General features: G+C 44.6%; 1 protein-coding gene across 2 annotated transcripts in view; it reads right to left on the minus strand.

Annotated features, from left to right (window-relative positions):
* Positions 1–565: 565 nt before the first annotated feature.
* Positions 566–27488, minus strand: part of CCDC50 (coiled-coil domain containing 50) — a 41633-nt gene continuing 14710 nt past the window's right edge. Inside the window, exons 2-12 of one of the 2 annotated variants that reach the window (XM_057380614.1) lie at positions 25228–25290; positions 23764–23893; positions 19376–19466; positions 16607–16724; positions 12281–12979; positions 10649–10755; positions 10023–10067; positions 9395–9499; positions 8394–8473; positions 7316–7413; positions 566–6315 (exon numbers count right to left, since the gene is read on the minus strand). In XM_057380614.1, the coding sequence (XP_057236597.1) occupies positions 6296–6315; positions 7316–7413; positions 8394–8473; positions 9395–9499; positions 10023–10067; positions 10649–10755; positions 12281–12979; positions 16607–16724; positions 19376–19466; positions 23764–23893; positions 25228–25290 (1556 nt within the window). In that variant the 3' untranslated portion in view covers positions 566–6295. The remainder of the gene's footprint in view (positions 6316–7315; positions 7414–8393; positions 8474–9394; positions 9500–10022; positions 10068–10648; positions 10756–12280; positions 12980–16606; positions 16725–19375; positions 19467–23763; positions 23894–25227; positions 25291–27488) is intronic. The other variant, XM_057380615.1, reaches the window with a different exon arrangement.

A 27488-nucleotide genomic window follows, 5' to 3' on the forward strand; every position in this document is an offset into this window, starting at 1 on the left:
GTTTATATTTTGTAACCTTCTCTTTATTTTAGCATGTTCAGTCACCAGCTGAGTTTGTGACACCTCAATGGGATCRGGTCTGCTCCTGTTTGAGCTCTATGTGGCTGCAACCTCAGCTGACTCCTTTGAAGGCAGCAGTCAGTCCCAGGGCATTTGCCATGTCTCCTTCTTGCACTCTGTCCCACCACTGTAGCTACGAGTTGTTTGTGGGAATCTTCAGGCAGGCTTTTTGCAAACTTAAAAGCTATATTAATGAAATAAGAAAGAGCATCCTACCCTTGCAAATAATTATACTGCTTTATTTTTCAGTATCACAGTCTCAGGAAATGAAACAGTCCAGATATTTTCCAAGATATTACATAGYCTTTTTTCCATCTGTCTGTCCACAAAATAATCAAATTAAATACAAATTTGTTTGTTTGCTACATCTATTACAGTGGAAGAACATAATTGTTGGTAGAAGCAGCTAAGCTTCAGGAACAAAGGGTGGAACAAAGTCTTATTTTCCCCTGCTTTTGTGTAACCCACTTAGGTWTCCAGAAAAGCACACAGAGGGACAGAAAGATGAGGTGGGTAACAAAATACAGCGGTTTATTGAACAAAAYGGGGCAAGGCAATGTTCCCTTTACATTCAATGACAATTCAGGAGTATGAAGCAAAACATGCTATACATACACRCACACACAGACATGATACTTTGGTTAAATGTCATTCAGAAGTTCTATGCCAAACCTGGTAAAATTATAGAGTGAACAGTCAAAAAATAAAACCAAGAATAGGCTTGCATAGACAGATTGTTGTCAGTGTGCAATTCATATTTAAGGATTAGCTGTTACAACGCAGGATACACTTGCAGCTCTGAGGAATTTAAGCCTCCTGACTAATCCACCWCATCGCATGGCTAATATTGAGATTCAACAGGCTGAAAGTTTACCCTGAAGAGCTAAATGAGACAACTGCAGTTATTTATCTGAGGCAATTAACTATATTGCAGTGCACAGATGCAGCTGGAGACAGACCATGGAGTCTACTTGAGTGAACACTGATACAGTGGAACTTGTTTACCATGAAGTAGAAAATACTCAYTTGTGTGTGCCACTGTCCTCTCTGGGACTCTGCCCAGCTAAGCCTTGCCCTGTGCTACTGATGGGGAGGAGGTGGCTGATAGTATCTCCAGCCCAGAAGCTGAGGCTGGGGCAGCTCCTGAACATGAAATCCATGYCCCACAGCCTGTCCTGGGCAGGGCAGTCCAAGTGGCMCCCAGTCTCCCCAGCAGTGCAGCAYGGCCACAGATGCATTGARGGAGTGCAGTAAACTGGGATCTCTGCAAGTCTATGCCTGTCCTCTGCAACAAAAAGAAGACAAGCTGCCTGTGGCATGCTTCTGTGCAAGGGACAATGTCCCTCACCCACCTCCCAAAGCAACTGCAAAACTAAGCCCTGARCATCTTGGGAGACTGGGGCATAATCAACTGTCCATCGGCTGGGGATGGATACAGAGCAAACCCCAAAGACACCCCCATCCTGCTGGGAATCCCTGCTGCAGCACCCGCCCTGGCACCACTGCCAGGCACAGGACAGCTCAGCTGGGAATTGTGCTCCRATTCCTATCGCATCTCACCCAGTCCTGCAGTGTCACTGCTGCCAGGAGGGACAGCAGGAGCCATCTGCTCRGGGGACAAACACCCAGGAGGTTGCTCTGTGAAGGAAGAAATTAGTTTCGTGGACTGGCTGTGCTCAATTACAAGAGTGTAAACTAAGTAGGGGAATCCTCACACTGTCTCCAAGTGCTCCCCTTTACATATAGATAAATTAGCAATCCACAGTTAGTTTGCATACAGGATATGAATTAAAATAAAAACCTTGATAATAAAAATATATAATATACACATTGATCAACAGCAATAAAATGAATGAAAACACTAGAATGTAACAGTGGCTGTAATTTGGCACGAAATAAACAGAGGTCTAGCACTGTAAAAATAACAACCCATTTTTCTCCATAAGTAGAGAATGTTACCAATCCTGATTCAAATCCTGATAGGTGGGAATGCAGAGATATAAAAATACTGTACATACAAGATCCCTTTTATAGAGAGAAGCAGAATGCAGCATCTGTAACTTCTATCCTTCTTCCCCAAGAGGAGAAATTCAATGATGAGAATTCATTTATCCCTTAACAGCTGATACTTCCTCACCCCACCAAGTTCAAACCCATGAAGTTCTTTAAAAAARATGAAATCAACCTGTTGGATCTATCCCTGTGATGAAAACTGCTTCTTGCTGCAGGCAGCTGTACAGTCCACATTAAGACAGTGTTTCATAGCAAGGTGACTCAGGTCAGCCTGCTGAAGACATCGAGTATCCCTGCGTGTAAGGCACGATCCCTCCAAGTCACCCGACCCCTCTTCTGCAGGCCATTGTGCTTTGGACGGAGGTGAGGAGATGGTGAGAGCTCTTGCTGCTGAGATGTGCCTACTAGGAAGGTCAGGAAGTGCCAGGATTTCAAGGAGATGAGTTTTCCACGCGGTGCTGAATGCCTTGGTAATGCACAGRTTCAGAAAGGGATGCAGGACCCTAACAATTGGACAGGGGTCCCAGCAAGGGCTGCAAAATGCTACTAAATCCAGAGCAAACCCATAGGCAAAGCTACCAAAACTTGGTAAGAGTAAACAAGTAAAAAAAAAAAAATCAAGAAACTTAAACATTTTTCTGTCATAGGAAAGAAATATTGCTCTGAGTGTTYCTTTTTGAAAGATCAGCTTCATTGTGCCCCTTTCCAGGGACACAYGTACAAGGTGCTGATTTTGCTTCTCACCCACACAAGCTGCATCTTCTTGACTCTCAGTAGAGATGCAGCTGCTGAGACCCAAGGGAAGTGGCTCTTTGTTTATCCATGATCTTAACTCTTGTTGACTTCAGTGGGACCATGGAATCCCTTTCCAAAAGTGGTCACTAAATATGCAAGTCCAGTTGCAACCTTTGCATGAGAAGGTCTCTAACCTGTCTGGCTGCATGAGGATCCTAACACGTATCAGAGGAAAAACTGCTGTGTTCTTATCCCATTTACTCCCTGCTTTCCTCAGCTGCCATTCCTAGCATTCCTCTGCYCCTTCMAGACAAACCTTTAGGGCCCCTCTATTTGCAAGGGCTATGGAGTAATAATACAGGAGAAAAAGGGACAGCAAATGAATAAAGGTAGGGAGTAAGGATAAAAAGATAAAGATTAAGGGAGGATACAGAGCAGAGCAGCCCATAAAGCATTCAGCACTCCCCAAAGGCATCCAAGGAAGCASCAACTGCTCCTGGGATCCTTTTCTTGGGCTCTTGTCTCTTGGTGCCATGGCTGGAGGAGTCCACCAAGGAGATCCTACAGCCCCACAGAGGAGGCACTGAGGTGTCCTTCAGACTCTACCCAGCTTCTAAACTAAATTAACCAGTTTTCTCTCACATTTCTACTCACTACCACTGAAGCCAAAACTTGGATACTCCCAAGCCTCCCTCCTGAATTAACAGGTTCTTCAAATGTCAGAGGGCTCTGGATCTTCATAACTTCTCTGATTAGATTAAGACAAAAGCTACACCAGCCAACTGCAGTGCAAGAAAGTCCATCACAGCCAGATACAGAGGCCCATGGAGGGCTGAATTCCTAGTTGGTGATTTCCCCTTTCCTTCTGCARAGAGTCACCAGTTTTCCTCAAGCTCAGCCACTTTCTGATTCGGTAGGACTTTTCTCCATCCAGTTCTCACAAGTGCACCAGGTAGTACAAGCAGCAGTGCCTGGACTAGGGTGTTTGTAAGAAGTGTTAATTCTTACAACTGCACCAGGCATCCATCTCACAACAATAATTACTCTGATGGCAACGGAAGAAAAAAGCCCACANAAAAAAAAAAAAAAAAAAAAAGGAATTTTCAGCACAGAAATTTTGACTGTAACATGAAATACAAAAATTAATTTTTACACAACAAAACCTTGGTAGATGAGGTTGCCACACTGGGCCAAGTTCTCAAACAAGAAAAAAAAAAAGAAAAAAATAGCATCCATGTTGTTATTTTTCTGGATCCTTTTAAACTTCAACACTTCTGAATGGACAGAGAGAGAACAAGAACTGGGAACAAGGCAAGGAAGTAAAATCTAGCTGCTGACTGGGCTATTTCCTGAGAAGCAGCRGCAAGCAAGCAAGACCTTGCAAGTCACTTCGGGGCCCATGCAGGCAGGTGAGCTCACAGTCTGGAAGCAAGGGTATGCAGGTAGCAGGATTCTGCCCATACACGAAATCCTACATGGCAAGGTTTTTGGTTAGTGTTTCCCTGGAGGAGAGATCTAACAGGGGTTATATGGTTCTTCACAGATACTGAACTGCCAACAGGCACGGAGGGGTAGGAGATGGAAGTTTCTCGAGTTGTTGGTCAAGGCAAGACATGGGCTTGTGATGTGGTATTAAACTTGCCCCTGAATTTATGTGAAAAAGGAGCTGCCCTGTCTTCCCAGTGATTTGGCCCAGTAACTGCCYTGACCAAGGACAACAGCCAAGGTTAAAGCTGTACAGCTGCCTCAGGGCTTGAGTTGTGCACCAGAGAAACAGCAGACAGCCATGATCTCTTCCTGTTTCCTAGAGGTGCTCCCCACAAAGCTCCAGAGAGCTGTCAAGGCCCCTTYCCAGGCAGAACAGTGGGGAGGGCAAGTCCATGTTTCCATGCCCCAGGCACAGGTGTCTCCCCTCCTCTGCAGAGCCAGAGACTGACCTGTGGCTGCCAGAGACAACAGAGAGGCGATGAGACAGACTCAGTGCTGGCTCTGAGGAAGTTGGGCTGCAGGGGCAAGGCAGCCAAGCTCACTGCCATGAACTGGGCTGGCCCATGAATAACCACGCTGGCCTGGCAGGACAGACTCCAAGCCAGTGTCCAGATGTTTAGCTTTGTAGTTTAAAAACACACCTGAAAATAATGGCAAAAGAAAAAACATGAAAAAGACAAAAGAATTTAAATGAGAGGAAGCTAAGGGAAAAGGCTACTATTCTGTGCAAGAGAAAAATTATTTTCAAAGAGTGGAGGAAAAACAAGCCAGGAGGGAATCACTGCATTATTTTCAAAGAGTGGAAGGAATCACTGCATGGGAAAATCTATACAGACAACAAACCTGCAGACCCTGCTACAGCCTAGAGAGCAAGGATTTTGTTATTCCTGACTGGAGTCTGCCTGSGGTGCTGGACGGAGCAGTGGAGAAGAAAAGCAGTCAGCACAGACATGGTGTGGACTGTTTGGCACTCCGTGTCTGGCTCAGGTTGCCTGAAACTGTAGATTTGAATTTGATGCTCAATGCCTCCCTCCTTCAGCCCCGTGTTTACAAGATGTATCCAAGCTCAGAAACGAGTTACTCTACTCAAGGGCATCAGCAACTGAGCTAAGAGTTACAGGAGATCCTACTTGGCTTCAGTGAAATTCCTTGGYTTCTACCACACCGAAGCTCAAAGCAGGTGACCACAAAAGTTCCTTCAGACATATAGATGTGTTTGTATGAGCCTACCYAAACCACAGCTCACAGCTTCTTGAACTCCCTAGCAAATCTTAAAAGTCATGCATACAAGGTCTAATGTCAGTTGAAATTCTTTCCTTTTAACTGTTCTATCCTATATCCTGGAGCTAAATGCCTATACACACTCTATTCACATTGTTGGAAACCCTAGAAAGAAATACAGCAGTTAAAAAATTCTGTTTCATAAGCAATTTCTTCCTCACCAGTCTCAGGGTTTGGCTTTTGCTRGTATGTGTTTAAAAATGCTTTCTCCTTCCTGCAAGCTCATATGACTGTCAGGTTGGCTCAGCCATCCTATCCAACACAGGAAGAAACACATTTCCTCTTATAATTCTCTTTGCTAAGTTATCCTAATGCAGAAGGACTTGTACTCCTGACGTTCTGTTGCATTGCCACAACCCTGCTCATTTCTTCAATTTTCCTCTATTGTACATGCATCTCAATTTGTCCTATTTGTCAAAGCTCCAGCCAAAGCTCAAAAATAGAAGGAAAGCCTCAAAAGAATGTATGAAGGAGCTGTTGAGCCAGCTGGTTGATCTGCACAGCTCAGTGGCAGCTAGATTATACTGCACTGCTCAAACCATCACAGACGAGTGAGAAATTGAAATGAACGATTTTCCTTAATATGATGACACTTAAAGAGATGATCCTGGGAGTGGAGGGTGGGCCTCCCATCAGGTCAGGAATTGAGAAAGTTGCCTGGCAATTCCAGTAATGTTTGCTACAGAAGAGTCAGTACCAAAGCAAAGGCCAACACAGCTTACTGCTTCCTACGGGAACCTGGAAAACAAAACAGGAGACAATCTGTGAGGCTAGATCCTGGTGAAAAAAATACTACCTGCATTCTTATTTTACCTGTCCCGTCCTGACCTCTTGTCTGTCTGACTTSCAGAGTACTGGCAAAGTTAATGGCCATAATTGGAACAATATGTTACATTACACAAGCAAAARGAAGGATAGATCCACAAGACAGCCAGATGTGCATTTCTTCTAGGGTGTGAATGGTGCTGCAGCCCCACTGCACCATCTCACTAAAGCAAACTGACCCTATRAAGTGCCATCAACTTTCCAGCTTCCTTGATGAAGACACAACGTAAGTTTACCAACTTTAAATTTTGGAGAGYGTCCACGTTTGAGCGTCAATAGTGGAGCTGTAAGAAATCTGAGAYTSARTTAAACTCTGACTGCCCTTTCCTTYCCCYGAGRCACTATAGATAACTCAGACAATGGGCATTCAGATTTAAAACAGCTGCAGGAGAGACTTTACCAACACTGCTCTGTGCCAAGCCATTTCAGGAAACAAACCAACAAAGCACTGCTGAAATGCTACAGGAACAAAACTAGCCTGCTCTCAGGGCAAGTTTCTGTCTGATCATCCCATCTGCTCACCAGACAGGTGATACTGTCAGGTTCTGTCTTGTACTGGATTGTTTGATTCTAGTGAGTCACCTAAAATCCATCATAATACCRTCTTCATGTCATTTCTCCATAATCTGCTACCTGGATTTCCAGTCATTCATCATTAAGAGATCACAGAGGACATGCAGACAGAMCCCTGACAAATTTCAGGCAAACCAATTCAGTTTTTCAGTCTCTGAGCCTGCAACGTGCTCAGCAAGTCCAACTCAAACACTGCACAGCATCACCTGCCTGCTGGAGCACTAATTCCCACTCCTCTTCTCTATTCACATCTTTCAAACTCTCTGTGCCCTGCAGACTGCTAGTGTGAGGAAAGCAGCTCACAATAACCAGTGCTGGGCAGCCCTGGRGTTGATCTTACCTTTAGGAGAGTGCTCAGGTTTGGGGATCTGGCGCAAGGGGCTGGGCTGGTTTGTGTAATACCGAGAGTGTTCATAGTCATCGAGGAGAGGCTGTGACCTGCCAAGCACAGGGGAAAGGAGTGTTGGGAAGTAACTCAAAGGCACAACAGTGCAGTAAGAGCAACATCTCAGCTSTCTGGTCTGTTACTGTCAGTTTGATACAAACCTGGCCTGGCCCAGAGCTTCTGCCTGCAGAACAGCTCCTCTGAGCACAGCCCATTACTGTTTCTGCAGTGAGAAATGCAGAGTATTTACTGCTTCTCATGKACCTCTTTCACTTAATAATGGTTTAAGTCGTCAGCAAATAAAGAATTTCCATTATGAAGTTTGCTGCAAAYTTCACTCAAAAGAGCAGCATTTTAAAGTGGGTAATGCTTCTAGTTTTCCCCCAGAACATTCTAATATGATTCCTCTCAGTCTCCACCTGCACAYCCCATTTGTTGTTTTGCAAATTCAAAAGAACTTCTAGGTTCCTTTCTGGAATGGAAATCAAAGCCACTGAGGTCATTTCCAGGGTTCATTCCCTCATGAAGGGCACTGAGCCAGAGTACCACGTGATTCAGAAGCAGCACTGGGCTACAGCATGTTCCCAGTTCAGGATGAGGCACCCCAAAGCACAACCCCCTTGCTTGCAGGGGGTATCCACATGCAGCAGTGGGAGCTGTGTACAGGGCTTAACTGGGAGCGAGGACCCAAGGGAGCAGCTGTGCAAACGCATGGTGATTACTCATTAGTCCTTCCTGCCCAGGAATGACATCTGGTTCCACATCCCCAGGAGCTGTTTAACCCTCTCAATGTTTCCCTGCCATTTAACAAATGTCACTGCACAAGCTCATCAATCCCTGTCAGCACYGGGCATGGAGACCAATATGGACAAGTGCCACGAGCACAGTGAGTGACGCACGTCACCAGACACCTCATGAGCTCTGTGCTCCGCCGAGCCCCGTGTGGGTGGGTCAAGGTCAGGGTCCCACAGCTCCTCCCAAGGACTCAGCTTCCCAATGCATTCCCCATTCTTGCCAGCCAGTTCAAGCTCACCTTGAAGACCTGTCACTTCTGTGTCGCTGAGTTTCAGGCCCTTCCCTCAACCTCGAGCGCGTGGCCTCACTGGCATCAGGCTGATGGAAAGAAGGGAAATCAGCTTATCTGTGTGTGTGCTTTGCAAAACATCAGCCAGTGCACTGGGGCTGCTTCACTCCACGCAGTCCTTTCATGCTTGGTTTACACACGCAATTAACAACAGCCAGGCATGCAAATGGCAGCATCAGGACTCRCTTTCAGTAAACAAAACCCAGTCTTGCTGAGCTAAACTAAACTTTTGCATTAAATACGTGACAGCACTGAAGGACTGTTCCTCAGCTGGGATTGAACACAGTCTATCTGTAATGACTGTGCACAAGGTTGGGCTGAGCAGGAAGGGCCAGCTGCAGGCAGCTGTGTTCCTGCAACCACAGAAGCACAGTAAGGAGGCTGAAAACACCAGAGCTGCCTCCTTCTGACCCCAAGATTAACACCACATCCCCTTTAGCACCTTAGCAGTGCTGACCATAAAATCTGTTTCCTATCCCCTTCCATGCTGGCCAGCCAAGCTCTCTGGTATTACTCCTACAAAAACCCAGGCACGACAGACCCGTGACTTTCATTGCACAGCCAGTTATGAGGCAGAATGACTACTGAAGCAACTGCACTGTCCTTACACAAACAGAACCATCTACTGCTATTGCTGCAGTGGGGATTTCAGCAAAGGAAAGGTCCTGCACCAGGGACTCACAATGCTTCAGGGAGGCTACAAAGGTGTTGTGACATCCAGCGCCATCCTCCAAGGCCAGAGCCCAAGGATTATCTTGTTTGAGGCTGAAGCCAAAAAATCTAACCAAGGAGGTGGCTCCAAAAGGCTCGGGAAGCAGCTGAATAACAGACAGCAAGACCCTTTAGAAGCATCACCACCTTTTGTTCTCATCACACACACTCACCTCCCTCTGGAAATGGGAATAACGTTAYAGCACCTTATCTGTGGTGCCTCCTGAAGCTTGGCATACCTTCCAATCTTGATCATGCCTCCTCTTTTCAAAGGAAGACTTTTCTCTTTCTTTCTCTTTTCTTAAAGCCTTTTTCTCCTCAGCCATCAAGAGCCGAGCWATTTCCTAGAAGGGAAACACAGACTCTGTCAGACAATTTTACTGCTCTTGTGGGTTTGAGCTATTCAAACCCTTCCCATAGTTAGCTGCTGAATGGGAAGGGTGCAAACCCAGGATTTCACCCATGTGTGATCAGAAATCAAGGGACAGGGCAAAGTTAAGGCTGGTGAYATGCAGCATGCCCAGTAGCTCCCTGATTTGTCAGAACTGCTTTTGCCCTCTATCCTTTTCTACCCTCTGTCCCTTTTCCTTAAAGGGGTTGGTGGTTCATCTCACAGCATCTTGGATAGCCTCCCATGGGGCTCAGCTACAAGAAATGCTCTTACAGAACCATGAACTTCCTTCTTTGTCATGGCTGCAACAGGCAATGCAACTCCCTGCTTGGCCAGCCTAAGCCATGAAACCATCTGAGAGAAAATCCCACCGAAGCCCCAAGCTTCCCCTAACAAGGAGACAAATTAACAACAAGAGGATCAGAGGAGACAAGGGGTGCTTAGCAGCTTCTGTAAGTATTTGACTTGTTGCTCACCTCATCTTGGGCTACTTGAGCTGCCTTCTGATCTGCTTCATTAGCCTGAGAAAAAAAAATGTGGGGAAGAAAAAACAGAGAAAAAAAAAGTAACATTTCTGAATTATTCATATTCATTAACATACTGGGCAGGGCAAGTAGGTGCCCACACAAACACACCATCCTCTCCAAATATACTTAGCTACCTCAATACTTACCTCACAACCCAACACCAAACTGCCATTTCAGCTGAATTTTGCCCTCGTGTATTTGCCAGGCCACACCACAATGCATTTCCCACTCTGCTGCCCTCTGTCCCAAAGATGGGCACTGGTCTGTCTCACTTGTAAGCTGATCACACTTAACTACAGGCCATCTTTACCTGCCTGGAAACATTCATTTAATATCACTCTGCTTCAATACTTTAATTTTGGGGTGTTTTACTAAAAAAATGTGGTTTTACTAGCTGGAAGCCAGCTGTCACTCCATATTCGTGTGTACGGAACACAAAGCTAATTAGCAGAATGCACAGGAGCAAGACCTAAGGTCTTATAGTCACTCTCATATACCAAAGATTTGCAAATAAATGTTGCCATTGCTGGCTGTCTTTGCTCCCTTGAGTTGACCAATGCATCCTTTCTACTTACCAGGAGCTCTTCCTCCTGCAGCTTCCGAGCAATCTCTGCATCAGACAGCTCCTGTTCCATTCGGGGTGCATCATACATGCCTTGTTTCATTCCCCTCAAATTAGTGCCTACAAAATTGTGAGAGAAAACAATCAACACAACCATTCTCCAAAAGCTTTGGTAAGGAGATCCCCACCATCTCTTCAGCCACCTGCAAGAATGAGAGAGCACTGTAACATACCTGCCACACTGCTGGTTTGAGAGCATCTTTAGCTGAGATGCAGCACACAACTTATGRAGGTTTCTCTATGCACACAGAAATATCTGACACACCATGTTTTAGCTAACAAATGCAACTCCATGGCAGAACAGGCCATGTCCCTTGAAGAAGTCTTTGGTGACAGCAATGCCAGCAAAGGAATTGTAATTTGCCAGTCTGCATTGATGCAGATACACTGGCAAAACTGGGCAGCAGAGAGCAGCCCAACATCTGATGTGAGTACAGCAGGGTCTGAACACGCTGCTGGAGCAGCGTGGCTGGGACAGGCTCACATGAGTTTTCAGACAATTTCTTCCTTGGGATAACCCATGAATTTTACAAYTAAATGAGAAAACAGACAAACAAACATTTTTGAAGCTCATAGAATGTTCAATTCTTGTTTTGAGTAGAGTTTGGTTATTTTAAAGCTCAAGCTGATTAACACCTAGTTCCCTAAAGAAAGTCTTTGTATCATAAGGAGAAAGGATAATTATCCCAGTATCTCCAGATACACATTATCATCCTCACCTTATCCATGTAAAGATCAGTCAGATGGCTTAAAGCATAAGCTGCCCCACACTTGGACAGACATAGATCCAAGYCTCTAAACTCCTTCTCTCACTAGGTCACCCCTACTTCCACTRTGGSTTTAAAAGCACAAAGATGGATCTGRATCTTTAAAGCCCCCAACCYCCAAGTGCTGTTGAACAAGAACTACACAGGCATACCCTTCCCATAAAATAAAATACCACTTGTACAGAATTTGGCAAGAATGCCACCTTACAAATAGAACCCAGTTGGACGCCCAGTGCCASTACTGAACTTTGCCCAAAATGAATWAATTGCCAGCAGGGTTTTCAGTAAGAAGTGGATGAAAACTGCTGCTTTTTTAGTCTTTAAGTGAAGTGTCCTCACTTACAGTAACTCAACAAAGCATAATCATAAGTTAGCATTCAGGGTTTTGTTACTTTTTTTCTCCTGCACAAGGAGACCACTGCACAACATGTATTACTAAACAAAAGCTGGGGATTGGTTGGTTGGGGTTCTTTGGGGGGTTTTCTTTGAGGGTAGTGTTTAGGTTTTTTTGGTTGGGAGAGAGAAATTTGTTTTCTTAAATCCCAGGATACCAAGGGCACCATTTCCAACAATACCTTCTTACTCATCCTCTCCAATGCCATGGAACATCASGACATAAACAGAGTAAGAACATCAATGGATAAGAAGAATCCTGCTAAATGAGGGAGAAACCTGGGCAAGATTCACTGTGTCCACATTGTAGGCAGACACTGGAGAAAAGCATCTTCCAAGGAAGCAGCACATRTCTCACACAGCAGTATGGAGCACGCAAAGGTCCATCCCCACATATACACACACCTTCCCCAACACTTGGTTACCTGAGTCTCGCTGGCAGTCTCCAACCTTCCCCTGCCTCACAGCATGAGGGGAGGGGGAGTGTCTCCTGTGTCCTGCCCTTTTGTAGGCTCTTGCCTCGTGCCTCCTATGGTCTTCTCTAGATTCAGCATCATAGAGCTTCTCATCATGTGCCATCCTATGTGACAAGTGGCCCTGATGGCGAGATTTGTGTTTCTCAGGGTGCTGCCTGCCACCCCGATGCCAGCTCTCCTGCTCCGCCTCCAGCTCTATCTCCAGAAGGGGAAGGTGCTTTTCTCTGTCTTGCCTTGGTGGCTTTCTGCTGTGCCGTGTTTCCTCCGAGAGTCCGTGCTCTGATTCCAGGTCCAGACTGAGCGGTCTCCTCACCCTCTCCCTGCCAGGTGTCCTCCTGTCCCGTGGCTCCCAGCTATGGCTGTGATCATAGGCTCGGTGCTCAGTCTCTCCTTCCAGATCAAGGCTGGGATGTCTCCTGGACCTTCCCTGGCTGGTTGGCTTCCACTCCTGCTGATGGCCATTGCTGGCCTCCCTCAGCTGAGGAGACCTCCGATGGCCCTCTGAGGCGGAGTGCCCGTGTTTGGGGGCACTGCCAGGCACAGGCGAGGGGGCTCCTCGGTGCTCTCTCCGCTGGTGCCTGCACCTGCCATCACTGTGTGCTCTGGGAGGGTCACAAATCTGCTCTCTGGGGTCACCCCAGGGCTGCTCTGAGCAATGGGGGGACAAACAAGGAGTGGGTTAGTAGGGCAGGGGTTAATGGGGRTTTGAGGCCAAGACTCACAGCAGGCAGATGAGGGAGCTTGATACAAGGAGCTGAAAATGCAGGCAAGGAATGATGAAAGAAAAGATAATAACAGGGACAGATAAGGCTTGCAGGATACAACAAGGGCCAGAGTGAACTGGCAGCCTGGCTAGCAGGGCAGCACAGGAGGCAACAAGGCTGGAGTAGAAAGCACAGGTCCAACCCCAAAGTGTCTGAGCACTTCCTAGACAAGAAGTCMATATGGAGACAAATGATTTTAATGATGCCACTGGGGCTGAAAAACAGCAAAGAGAGGAGCTCAGCTCATCTCCTGATGACACATCACTGCTGCAGGATCCTGAAACCACCTGAGAAAGGCTTGAAAAGAAGAGTGCAAGATGCAGGAAAGGTTGGGAGACCAAAGAAAAGATGGGGCAAAAGGCCAGGAGGRGCCAAGCAGAGAGGTCAGCTTGGACCCTGATTTATAAGCACAGATGCCTTGCCCTGGCTTCAGGCACAAGATTTTTCATTAGAAAAAAAACAATCTCACCTAACTGGGAAAAAGCCACATAAAGCAGAAAGAAGGGAACAGGTAGAATAGGATTTTTTTTTTCTTTAAAAGCAAGAACAGGATAGCTGCAGCACCCAAACATCCTCCACCACAGACTAWCAGGTATCTTTTGCAGACCCAAAAGTTTTAGGGCCTGCACCTATTCACAGTCTAAAAAGAAGTTTCAGCTCTGAATGCAAAGATGACTGAGGATGGAAATTTAAGGGCAGAATAAGACWTTACAAAACCCAGACTCCTGACCTCAGCACTGTTGCTAGAAAAGCTGCTTACTTGGCTTTTTGGCGGGGTTGTTTCCTCCATGCTTTCCAGAAAGCAGGTAGAATTTTTCTCTGCTTTTGGTTTCATTAATAAACCTGAAACAACTAGAAGGATGCAGCAGTCTGCCTACATGCAATCTACTAATTGATCTATTTTTTCAACCAACCTATTTGCTAAGAAAAAATCATAGCACTGAGTGAACTATTATCTCTCTCTGCAGCTTTTCAAAATGAAAAAAAATGCCTTGAAGCAGAGATTGATTTGAAACAGAACTACACACACAACCCCCCGCCAAAAAAACCCAGCAGCAGCAGACTTTCCTCCTGAACTATCCTRAGCTTGTTCTATAGTATTTCAAAATATTCAAAAAAGATTTCACTGCACATGAACTGCATTCTGTTTTAATAAATAGCTCTGTCTCACAATTCAACTATATTTCAGAGGGAGAAAAACAAACCTCACACCAAAACTGAATGTTCCCTTTGAGTCATTCAATCCAGAAAGAAACATTTTCAGAGCCAGCAAAAATAGAGCCTACAGAAAATCCACCTTGAAAACAAGTCTGTGACTTTTATCCAGAAGAGGTGTATTTTTAAAAGTCTAAGAACTGTAACAGGAACTGTTGTGGTTACTCTTTAAGTGGTTGTTCAGTGTTTTATATCACTCATATGATTTACAGAAAACAAATACCCAATAAAACAATCTAAGTGACTTACTGAACAACAGAGACCAGAGCCTGAAAGCAAGAGTCGGTTTTTGACCAACACCCACAAGGATCTAAAAATTAATTTGATTTTGTTATTAAGGAAAGCTCAATGAATACAACAGCAGAGTGCAGGAGGACACAGAAAAGCAAAGCGTGGCTGTGCTGGGAAAAGATTGTTGCAGGGAACACCACCATGCCAGACAACYCAAGCAGAAGACTTATTTTTGGGGTATCTCAGGGTGAATAATKCATCAGCAGGTGCTGGTTCCTGTGGCACCTTCCACAGGGGCCATGTAAACATTCTTTAGCCCCTCTCTGAAGCAGCAAGTGACTGAGCGAAAAGAAAAATGTTTTTCATGGCATCGACACTTCTGGGAGGAGCTCTGCCCTTTTTTGTGTTTATTTTTCCACTTTTAAAGAGCTTAGATTGCTTTGGAGCAATAGGCCTAATCCACATGCCTCCTGGATGTGGCTAAATTTTAATTCAGTCTCAAACAACAAAAAAAAAAAACCCAACCCCCTCACCAAAATAGAAAAAAAAAAAATAAAAAAACTAAACAAAGCAGGGGCTTTTTATTTGCCTCAGTTCACACCTAACGAGGACAATACAAACCCAGGCTGCTGAAGCCTAATCAAATGGTGCCCCAGTAATTAAGAGGTTCCAGACCAATGAGCTAGATGAGCATCAAAAACCACTACAGTCCTTTATAACTTTTAAGGAATGAAGATCAAGAGCAGCASTACTATGAGTGGTCAGACAAACACCTCCTACCTCAGCTTCAAAATTTTGGATTATTGCAGGAAGAAAACTTATACCTACAAGATACCCTGGTTTCCAAATCCACTCCACAGTCTCACTTTAGAAGGTCATGGGCTTTTGACAGTTGACATATTACAAAAAATCCATCTGGTCCGACCATCTCTGCATGCACACAGTTACTTTTATTTCTTCAGAGACTTCTCCCATCTAATTCTAAAAACCAGAAGTGTGGATTGGCCATAAGACTCCAAGATCAATTTTTCCCAGCTTTRTACATGTAGCAGGACTTTCAGTCATGAAATTTCCATTTGGTTACTGTTTTGCACTTTTGAACTTTGTGCTTTGCACATTCTTGGCAATCTTTGAACTTCTTCCAAACTGAAACTAAAATACTTCATGTAAGTTCAAATGAAAGACTTTAAAACTGCCAATGGCATTGATGTTAAAATGATAAATGAGGTTTGATCTTCATCTTCACAATCTGTTAATCAAAAGCAACCCATCTTCCCCACCACATTTTTGAAGAAAGAACACAGGAACCACCACCAGTGCACAGCAAAGCCATCCCAGATTGCTCCATAATTAAACACACCCTGATTCTCTCCTCCCAGTTTAAAGAAGTTCTGTATTCAATCACAAAAGCTGACCAAAAGGAAACAATAGAGTGMTGTGGATCAAACCATTTGCACACTGCACAGTCCCAGATGATAATCACAGCAGAGACATTCTGTGGAGATGACCTTGTTCTTCAGTAAGTCATTCAAGGCAGTCGTGCTAATTTTACAGCTTGGGTACATACCTGCAAGGAGCTATTTTTGAAACACAGCTCCATGAACCAGCATTTATTTCTTCATGTGGCTGTGCCAGCATCACAAATGAGCACATGGAATCACTTCTCTCCAAATGCAAGCATGGAATTGCACGGGCACTGCTCCCCTGCACACTCTGTGTTGYTCAGCAGTCACTGCCTTATCAGCCACTGTCTTTTTCCACACTTTTAACACACGCATGTGTGGCTGTGCTTGCACACACACACACAACACCCTGTATCCCTGTYCTTTAGGCCACTTTCAAGGACAATAAAATTATTAAATTGTCTTCCCCTGCTTTTTTTTAAAATTAAATATTTCCTGATTACAACATAATCTGATTCTGACCCTGGAAACTGATGTAATGCTACAGTGCTAAATGCAGGACTGTAGGATAAGGGAAATTTCTGAAACAGAAACAGAATTGTCAGATCACCAGGTTCACCTACACTGCCATGGTCTTGACMTTTTATCTTGCAGAAACATACCTCCATTTTCTGCATAATAGCTCTCTTCATAGCCTGTGCGTCCCTGGGACTCTGGGTAGTGCTTTTTGCGCTTTTTTTCTTCCTGCAGTTCTTTCTGTTGGAGGAGACGGGCAATATCCTACAGAGATAAAAGAAAAGACATTAAATGACCACTAAAAAGTACCTTCAGATTATTTTATCAAAATTCTTTATTTAATTACTAAAATTATTTTAAAAATTTTTTGAAAAAGTGTAATTTTTCAGACATGGCAACAACAGTTACTCAAATTCAACCCTTGGGCTGGATGAAGCTTTCAAATTATTGGATGACAGAAGAGACCATCTTAGCAACCTTTATTTAACCTCACCCAGGCCCAGCATGGAAATTCCAACCCCATGGCAGACTCACAGGTTCCTGCTCCTCCTGAATGAAGCAACTACATGTGCAACCTCAGGCTTCCAACRGGGATTTGGAAGTCACAGAAATGCACACCCACTCACAGGAGTGGGCTGGATCTCCCTCCTGCACTTTGCCAGGGAAAGAACAACACAAAGGCAAGGCTGTGTCCAGCAAAAGGCACTCCTGACTGGAAGGAGCTCCCACAGCAAATCATGAACTCACTTCACACWGGCTGTAATTTGCAGGGACTATAGGATGCCAGGCAGGGAAATGCATCAGTTTGACAGACAGAGACTTGAAGGAAAAGAAAATYGAAAGGACATTAGGAAGAGCAAACTAGGCACAAGGCAGGAGCACAGGAGGCACTGCAGCCGTTTGTCTTCTGTCACGGTTTTGGTAGATATGCCAAAGAGAAGAGCACTCCATTTTCCTAATTGGTTTTCCTTCGAGATGACTAATGGATCAAAAAGACTCAGGAACCGCAAACAGCTCCCTGGAGTTTGCTCCTCTGAGGCCCAGCTGCTTGCAAGCCAGCGGAGCCAGGTTGGAGCTATGGAGCAAAGCTGGGAGATACCAGCAGGGCATRCTGCCCCTTTGGATGCTATTCATTTAAGCCTTCCTAATCCTCAGCACCTTTACAGAGCCATGCATGTAAAGTGGACATTGCAGGCAGGAAAGGCATGGCTGAAATGCAAACGAAGAGTCAACACCCCTGAGAGCAAAGCCACTACTGGAGGATATTGGATGGCYGCTCAAGCTCAAACTATTATTTCAGCATTCAGGTAAGATCTGCTCTGAAACCAGCTTTGTGGAGAATCTGGGGATGCCACAGGTTATTTTCAAAAAAAAACCAAAAAACCCAAAACAAAATGAAAAACAAACAAAACAAAAACAAAAAACCTCCACAAACTCTTTCCCCTGACAAGGTTAACCTCTTCCAGCAAGTACAGTAAGTTTATAAATATATGAGCTTAAGCACATTATCTCCAGGACTGAGACAGCTCAGAACTTGCAAATCCACACAAACCACTTCTTACAAACAGGATTCATAAGCAGGCAGGGCAGGCAAGCTTAGTGCTTCATTTAAAAGCCCTGTACTCCAGAAAGGATCTGCCACAGCCCTCAGCTACMTTTCAGCCACATTTGGGAACTTCACACATACAAGCAGGAAGAGCAAGAATATTTAGGACTTCTTGCTTTAAGCCACAGTCAGCTGAAGCCTGATCCCAACTGCACAGAATGGTCAGCAGGCTGGAGTGACAAAGACCCATTGGCAGAGCTGACATCCCTGCAGTTCTCTGCATAAAGCAGGAGGGAAAGGTGCAATTCCCCAAGTCAGCATTAGTTTTGCATCTCTTTCACCTTCCTCATAAAAATAAGATGGATTGCTAAAAGATTGCTACCTCTTTAGGACGAATCCTGTAGCCAAAGTGTTCCTCCCACCCTATTACCACAAGCTCCTCTTGGAAGCCAAGCCTTTCCCATCTGTTCGGGCAGCCTTTCAGAACTTGCTTGGAATTAATGGTAGAAGAAGAAAGTGAAGTCTTGAAAAAAAAAAAAAAAAAAACCAAAAACCTGATGCATCTGTCAGGTAAGGGCTCTTCCAGGAAACACAGCCTTGTCGTCAAGCTCTTTCTATACAGAAAATGCCACCCAAGTGCCTCTTGTACTTCTTCAGACTACTMAGATTTCTCAGGAAACCATCTGCAATAAAAAATGGGGACACACTCCAGGCTCACATGGGTGTTCCTCTACTCTGAGGGTTTCCTGAAAMCTCGGTCTGACAGGCTGACCCAATCAGGTGACCAAAAACCCAAATCCTTTGTACACCACAAACAAAGCGCACTGCCCACTCTCAAGCAACAGTAACAGAGCAACATTCTGAAGTCACAAAAGGAATCTGCTAGCAAGAAACTRTAACAGGGTGTTCAGACTGTAAAAGGTGAAACTGAGCAATGAAGAAGCCAGAAACAGATGGCTGGGCTGATAGTCCTGCTGAAATCTTTGCGTCAAACACAAAAAAATCATGATCCAGGATTCTCCCAAGAGTATCTTCTTGCATTTGAGAAAGCAGGCAAGTCTCGGAGTGCATAAACAATCACAACTTCCTACACTAGGGCAATAAACACCTCAGCAACACTTGCCTATTACTTGCCCTCTTCATTAGCAAGGCCACTGGCATCAACAACCCTTATGACCCTTGAGTGTGAGGACCATGACTGTATCTTATTCCTGTAACAGGACTCCCCAAAATCTCTGTGCATACAGAGATCTTTCAGGATGAATATTGCCACCATGCAAGCCAACTCCTGTGGCTACTGGCCAAGAAATGTCTGTCCTGAAAGGGCTGCTACAAATAGCCTTGCCATCCCTGCAGCTATAAAGGTTACCTCGTCTTTTTCCTCTTGCCTGCGGCGCTCCTCCGCTTCAAATGCAAGCTTCACTTGGATTTCCTGAGCAATCTCACAGTCCTGTCGTTCCCTAGAAGGCAAGGAGACAGGGATTATAGGTAGCTGAAGTCACAGGCATCAGTCAGCCTGGAGAAAGGCATAAAAGAGCTAAAAAAAATCCAACTGATTTACACAAAAGAATTATTAGTCAGTGTTAGTGCAGAGCTATGAATCCTCACCAGGGACCAGGACTCCCTGTACTTACTGGTGGCCAAATTTAGAAAATACTTCCCAAGACATCCACAGAGTACAAAGCAAAAGAGATTCATGGGCAGATTGCTAAGAAAGGAGATAGGTACCACAAAATAGGGCAGGCCAAGGTAGTGCTCAGGAGTCTGCAAACAACCTAATTCTGCAGAGTTTTTGAACATGTGGTATCAAAGGAGGGGTTCAGGGCTATGGTTAATGCAGGGATTTCTGGGAAGTGGTTTCCATGTGTAAGGCACGGAGAAGAAAGTGCAGGAATATGKCATGGAGGCTGGAGGTGGCAGCTCAGTAACGAATGAGAAATGCCACTGACGTGGGACGAGACACAAAAGCAGGACCAATGCCATGAGGCAAGGGAGCAAYGTGTGTCAAAACAAGGGGGAGGGCACGTCTGCCACAGTGGCAGTGTGGATGTAGGACCACAAGGGACAGGAAGAGATCAGAGCAATTGAGACATGACAGTTTTGGCTGTGCAGACAGACCAACAAGGCTGGACAGCATCAGCAAGMACAGCACCACACTCAGCTGCTCCTGTGTCCAGCAAACAGGTTAGAAAAATGGCCAAGGATTCCTTAGGGCAGTTCAGAAAAGGCCTGGGGGATTTGAGATGAAAGATTAAAAGCTCTCTCTTTCAGTCCTGTTGAGATTGAACTAAAAACCAGCTCTAAATAGGTCAGAAAAGTCAATCCCTGCAATTGCAACTACTGAAAGGCAAGGTATAGAAGGAGAGCAGCCAGGAGCAGCAACAAGGAGAGCCTGCTTTATTAGAATACAATCTTTTGAAGAATACACTGACAGTGATCAGACAGGTGATGAGAAGATTACCAAGAGCATGTTATGGAAGATAAGCAAATAATTGAAGGAGGCTGAGCTGCGTCAAAGCTGTGCTACATGGGCTGGAGCAACTAGTTCGAGGTTTGAGCAAGAATCTGGGCAAAAATGATCCAGTGAATCTAGAGGTAAAGGACTGGAAGAGACTCTAGGACATGTGAAGAGGAACTTAAAATGCTTTTAAGTGCAGACAAGCACTTTCTGTTGCAAAACCAAGAAACGTGTCACAGCTGAAGCAGCCAGCAGCACAAGCGAGCCTTCTTTTACAGAAWGTGAAGAAGAATGAGAGAAATAGAAATGGTGGATATGTGGTAAGGGTGGAGAGGAAGGCCATTGCAACAAGAAGGTTTAGAGGACAAATGTCACCAAGAAACAACTCATTTGTCAGAGGCAAAAAAAAAAGCATGGCAGGAAGGAAAAGAATATTTTTGTCAACACCTCCTTGGAAGCACACCTGCAATCAGGCTGGAATTATTAATAGGTCAAACATCTTATGACATCAGTTTCTTTCAACCCCACAATAAAAACTGGCCATTTTGGCGTGTGCCTGTGTGTTTGATTTGACTCTGGGGACAGATGTGTTCAAAACCATGAGAGTTCACACAGCAGCAAATCTAGTTCTTGAAGCTGCTTTTTAAAAAGGGACCTTGGCAAACCTGGCACCAGCAGACAACCAAAGCTCCCAGCAAAACAGTAACTGCATAAGCAAAGCCCAGGGAGCAGGTTGTCAGTGAGCCTGTGTTGGATCCCTCACAACCCCAGGCTCTGAGGACATGAAACCAGGTAGAAAATAAGTTATAAAGGTCAGACACATCAAGGCGTTGCACGTCTCCAGTTCCCCTGGCACCTGTGAGCAGAGMTAAGTTGCCAAGTTCATCAGCACAAACTGACTTGCTAAATGCTTAAAATACATCCTATTGCAGACAAACAGGACAGAAAAACAACTAATCATCTTTCAGAGCCAAGGCAACAAGGTCATTGCCTTTCTGTTCACAGCAAAGAACACAAGTTTCACAAATATGGAAGCATTTTCTTGTTCCTGATGACACATCTTGGAATACATCACATCAATTCCTAMGAACTGAACAGCCACAGAGGATTAAATTTGGGGGTTTATTGCTCGGCAGTAATTAAATTCTGAGACTTGATTAGTTAGCCAACATAAACAARTGAATTCACTTGTGAGAGCATAAGAAAATAGGTTCAAGAGTTTTGACAGCTTCTTGTCCTTCAGTTTCTTTAGTGTGAGTTCAAGTGTCCATCAGACCCCAAAAATCAGCYAGAGCAACATAAATATCACCATTCTTGAACATCCCCACCATGTGTCCTTCACTCCTGGGCAGCCAGGACTGTTAAGAATGTTCAGAAAACTCTACATGAGTTTATAAAAAAGAGAAAAAAAAACAAAAGTCTGTGTGATCAGAAAGCTCCTTCCCATTCATAGTGATAGTAATTAATGTAGTTGTTGCCAGATGAGGAGGAAAAAAAAAGGGGAATGTTTAAGAGAACTGTTCAATGGAACTGTTCACATCAGTGCAACAGAATCATCACAACACTGGGAGCTAAACATGGAAAGAACATATTTTCACACTATTTTATTTTAGTAATCTGCTACTATGCTTAGCAGTGTGCAGGTTGCTCAGCTAGATGCGAGAGATGCTTTTAAAGAAGCATGAAAACAAGGTTTGATGCTTYCCTGAATTCTTAAAAAGAAATGTTTCTATTCTCTCATTTTGTTGCCAGAMCACGCTACTCTTGGCCAAGGAAGAGACAGTGAGAATGTACAAAGAATTAAGTAAGAAAAAGATCCAATTACAAAAGGAAGCCTCCAACTTCTTTTACTATTCTTTCAGAAGAGCTCCTGCTCTCAGAAGCAGAACTGCTGCTGACACAACATTTTACATCAGCAGTTCTGCCTGTGCTTTGGCTCACGAAGTTCGTAAATCCCATTTTACAGAGTCCTACAACAAGAAAATTGTTTGCAGCTCCCAGCAAGTAACAAAGAGGAATCATGTCTGCCATACAAAATCAATTTTTATRTTGTCATTTACTCACTCACATCTCTAATTGGTAATAAAGACAAARCTATTGAAAAAAGCACAGACTTGAGAGATACATATGTACATAAGRTCTGCCCCAGTGTGCTGGGAACATTGAAAACAGTGGCTGATCTGTCACACCCCAACTTCAAAGCTTTCATGAGCCGCTGCTTTGAAGCCAGTCCTGTATCTCCCACATCTGCAACACAGAGCTGCTCTGCTCCAYGGCTGGCCCTGTCAGAGGAGCCACCCAGGCTCTGGGATCCACCACCAACTGCACCTGGTGGGTGGCATCCCAGAGCAGAACTAAAACCAGGAGGCAGCACAGCTGCTGGGAGATGCATCCTGCCTTGCAGACCCTGTATCTGCAGGGACCCCACCCTGCTGCCTCTCTGAGTGGGATCTGCCTGAGCCCTGTCACACGAACCATCTGTTACATCCAGTGCTCTACAAGTCCACTCTGGATTGGAAAGCACAGTTTGTTTTACCCTGTGCTCCCATGTTTCACTTCTATACCAGCTCCAAAGAGAGAGCCAAACCACAGGCCACAGGGTTAAGATGTGGTGTGTGGGGACTGAGCAAACCTGCAGAGCAAACTGGATCTCTCATTAACCACCCTCCCACAGTTGCTACAGAAGATAGTGACTGCAAGAGAAGGCCTGTCCCCCAACACCCACCCCCATSGAGCCACCCTGGGGCAGCAATTCCCCTTCCCAGGTCATTTCACAGCCAATATCTGCAAGCACAAGCAGGGGCTCTTTCTCAGCAGACAGCGCAGCAGGGCACCAGAAAGCATTGCACCCAGCTCCTCAAAAGCACTCATCAGGCTCAGAGCAAACATGCCAATATCTGCAAATATGTCAATATCTGCAAGAGAGAATCTCCTGTAATACTGGGTATTTCTGTGGCACAGTTCCTTCTCTCTCMAACTTCAGCCAGGGACAAGGTCAACAAAAGTGGTCAAGTTCCTCCATTTTGGCAAGCAGTACAATGGGAAGGCTCTTCTCGTGGACAACAACAGAATCTAAGGCAGGATGGGCTCCAGGACCACCTACTCACCCTGTTTTCATTACCCTATGGCCAGAGCCTGGTATCAATACTTTCACATCAATGGACAGCCAAAGTAAAAAAGAAACAAAAGCAAAAGGCTGAAGCTGCACCCCACACACTGTCCATTTAAAGCAGCTGATCTCAGTRCTCTGACCAAATGGGACTAGCATACTTATTCCAACAGCTCCAGCACAAACTCACAAATCTTTTTGGTGTTTCTGGATTTGAGCACGGGCTTTCTTATCCTCCTCTTCTTGCAGTTGCTTGGCCATCTGCAAGTCATGTTGCACCAGACGATTACGCTGAACATTTGTGGCCAAGTGATGCTCAACTGGAAATAAACACAGACAAGAACCCTCAAATCAGGCTGCAGAACTTCACTGTGTGAACAAGATAAACCAAGTGGGAGGGAGATTCCAGCCCAGAAAGGAAGACAGATCTTGGCAGGGAAACACCAAGCAATCTCTCTAAAGGTGGGAAAGTCCTGAACTGAAATTATGTGAGCAGCTTGAGATTGCCTCTTTTCAGCACTGAGGGGGCTGTGTAYGTGTCTGTTACCAAAACAAGTTCTGCATATCTTAACACATCCAGGTTTATAGGGAATGGGTTTTAGGCTTTAAATTTCATTTTTCTGACCATGGAAATTCACCCTAGATGAATGAAATGAATCTGGGAGGGACCTCCAGAGGCATGTGAGGATGAGCTGAACCTAAACCCCTTCTTATGSCTACTTCCCTAATTTGCTCTCAAGAACCTCTAGAGAAGAAAACTCCTCTCACTCTCAGCATAATCAGTTCCAAAAATCTCACTACCTTTATATTTAGCAACAGAGCAGCTCAGTACTCCAGTGAGCCCTTTACCATACATGGATATYGCCTGCCAGAAAAAACAGCTACATGAGCTGCAGCCCAGAGTYGTCTTTAATTCAGTGGTCTCAGGTTCCAGCACCAAGGGCACAAGCAGCTGCACCCTTGGGGAAGCAGCTGGAATGGCATCAGCACCTGGTACTGGCAGACACCAAATGGGTGAGARGCTGATTAGAGAGGCCACCACACCTGAAACTGCAATGTAAACATACCCAAAGTAACAGATAAGCATATTATTAAAAAAAAAAAGAAATTAAAAAAATGCAACCGTCACTTTGAAGTTCCTGGCTGTACTTTTTTTTTCGTCTTTATAAACCCTTCTAGTGTAAAGCTGCCCTCCCTCAAAATGTCTGAAAAGGAAGGCTCTTTCAAAAGGCAGACACTGGCAATTCTGAAATAAGTAAACAATYAGACTTCTTCTGGTTGTACTTCAGGTCAGACTATAAAACTTGAAGCTTCCAAAATTGCTAGTCATTTCTAAAAACCTTGCACAGCAACAAAACCCCAAGTGCACTCCTACATGCAATTCTATCATAAACGGCATAAACAAACTCACCTCTAAAGGAGAGCACAAAATTGAAATACAAAATGCAWCTATCTCTAGGGTACAATGTGAGCTGGAGCAGAGTAAAGTGTAGCRTTACAGGATAGTGAAGACAGCAATAATAAACTGTATTCCATTAAAAAGAATAAAAATTAAATAAAAGCAGGAAACATTTCTCTTAGCAAAATCAAATAAAGCCAGATATCTGCTGGGACAAGCTTGTTTCAGTTTGCTCTAAAGATCATTGTTACTTACTCTCTTGTTCCTGTAAATTATGGGCCAAGGTATGATCTTCCAGAATAGCGAAGTCTCGACATACTGAACAGGGAAACAAAATAAAGAGAATTAGCATCAGAAGAAACTAAAAAGCATCAAAAGAGCTATGAGAGTCAGGACAGCATACAGACCTATGGACTTCTGGCATACTTTTTACCAGCCAGGGTCTGGACTTGTGGTTTTGCCCCCTCCTACACTCATTTTTTTTGCATGTGTTTGTTTCTTTGTCCTTGTTGGCATAAAATGCCTTCTCCACTCTCCCCTCGACCTCCACTTCAAGAACAGAACTGTCCATGCTGCCACTGGATCAGACTTTATGTACAAACCTCTGCATTCCATTCAAGTAGAATATACATGATATGTTTATACCAATGCCCACACTGACTGCAATCAGCTAAAACCGAGGACAAGCATTTGTGTTCACTGTGACTTTCTGTGCCAGGTTTAAGAGTCTGAGAACAGTATTTTCATGGCACAAAGGGTACRTGCACACTGGCAACTCTCCAGAGCTGAGCAGATTGAGCTCCATGGCTCTCRCTGCAAGGCATTTCTACCAGCTCAGGCATCATTTTTTCAGTTGTTTCTTGAAAGCTTCATTGACTGTTTAAAATGTAGTTGCTGGATTTGCACCTACAACCCAGACATGGGATCAACCACAGCATTACAGGCAGGAGTAAGTAGAGCTTCTTCAAAAGATGCTGAAAATGACCTTGAGACAAGTGAAACGGGAAACGGACAAACTCCCTTTGGCACCAGTTGAAAGCAGCAGATTTTTGCCAATGCCTATCACTTTCCCACTTGAACTTTCAAAGGAATGCTCTACCTACACTGTAGAAAAACACCAGTGTGTATTTTTAACTTGTTATGATAGGCAGTAAGGCAACAGAACACAAGCCACATACATACTGGGACAGGGACAGACACAYAGCATCAGGCTCAGCCTTCTGGACATCTGCTTCTCTGTGAACCAAGGACAAACAGTGACCTGTGCCCTCAGACTGCAGGATGGGACCAAGGTTCCCACATCTGCCAGATCTGGGGTTCTGCCTGCTTCAAGGGGAATTCAAGGCAGTGGCACCAAAGAATTTACACTAGAGAGGTCTGACACTTACGTTTCCCTCAATGTGACAAGCTAAGAAGCTTAACAGGACCTGGAGAGGGGAATGCCTCCCACTTGAGACATACATCACAAAGCWGAGAACTACAAGGTGCTTCTAAAGCCACAGAGGGAAGCACAAACCCCTCCTGCTGTGCTCCACTGGCAAAACCTCYGGGGAAGATCAAGGTTTCTCTTTAGCAGAACACAGGCACAGCCTAAAAGATAAAGCGAAAATAACCCCAAAACCCCCAGCATGCATCAAAAGTACAGGGGGAATTTATGAGGATTCTGTTTGCAAAAGGCTTCAGAGACAGAAAAGATAAAACATTTCCACCACCACAAAGGGTGGAAAAAACAAGGAAATGAGAAAGTAGCTGCATTTTCCCAAGCCACGAGCCCAAAAGTCTTCCCTCTTCTCACAGATGCACATGCTCCACTACAGAAAAAATCAAGACATTATTCTGCACCCAGGTATCCTCCCAAAATATCTGGAAGAGTTTCTAGCTGTCTCTACTTAGAGATCAGATAGTACGTTTCCATATTCAATGGAAGCTTTGGTTGAGCCTTTCTGCATAGAAGTGTGTTTTAAGATGACAAAAGCTCCTAACAGCCAGAGGAGCACTTCAGGGAAGGACAGTGACACGCAGCAGGGTGGAGATGAGGACAAAAGGTTACAGTTATACAATCCCAGAGTGGCTCACTTTGAGCATGTACAAAATTGGATTGTGTAATTAAGGTTTTATTGTTGCTTTCTTACACTGCAACTTATTTTAAAAAAGGAAAGATGATATGAAACTAAATAGCAYTGAAACACTTCCAGTGGCTATTTCYGTACAAAGAAAGAAACATTGTCCTGAGCCACAGATCTGGAAAAGCCACAGCTGAGTCACAGGCAGCAGTGCTATTTACAGGTAACAAACCCAGGGTGCTTGGTGGTCACCAATATATGCTTTTTACAGGACAGAGTAAGGGAATCTTGCATCTAGAGACTAATTCTGAGATCCCTAATACTACTTCCGCTTCCTAGAACGACTGTAGAATAATGACCTGCTTACAAGAAGCACCTGGCCTGCTGGAAGGACATAGCCAACCCAGAGGATTCAAGCCTACCATCGGTTCAGAGCTAATCAAAGACACCCCA

The sequence above is a fragment of the Malurus melanocephalus genome, unplaced genomic scaffold (assembly GCF_030028575.1).
Source record: "Malurus melanocephalus ecotype Western Australia unplaced genomic scaffold, MMel_1.1 scaffold_464, whole genome shotgun sequence".
Taxonomy (NCBI): Eukaryota; Metazoa; Chordata; class Aves; order Passeriformes; family Maluridae; genus Malurus; species Malurus melanocephalus.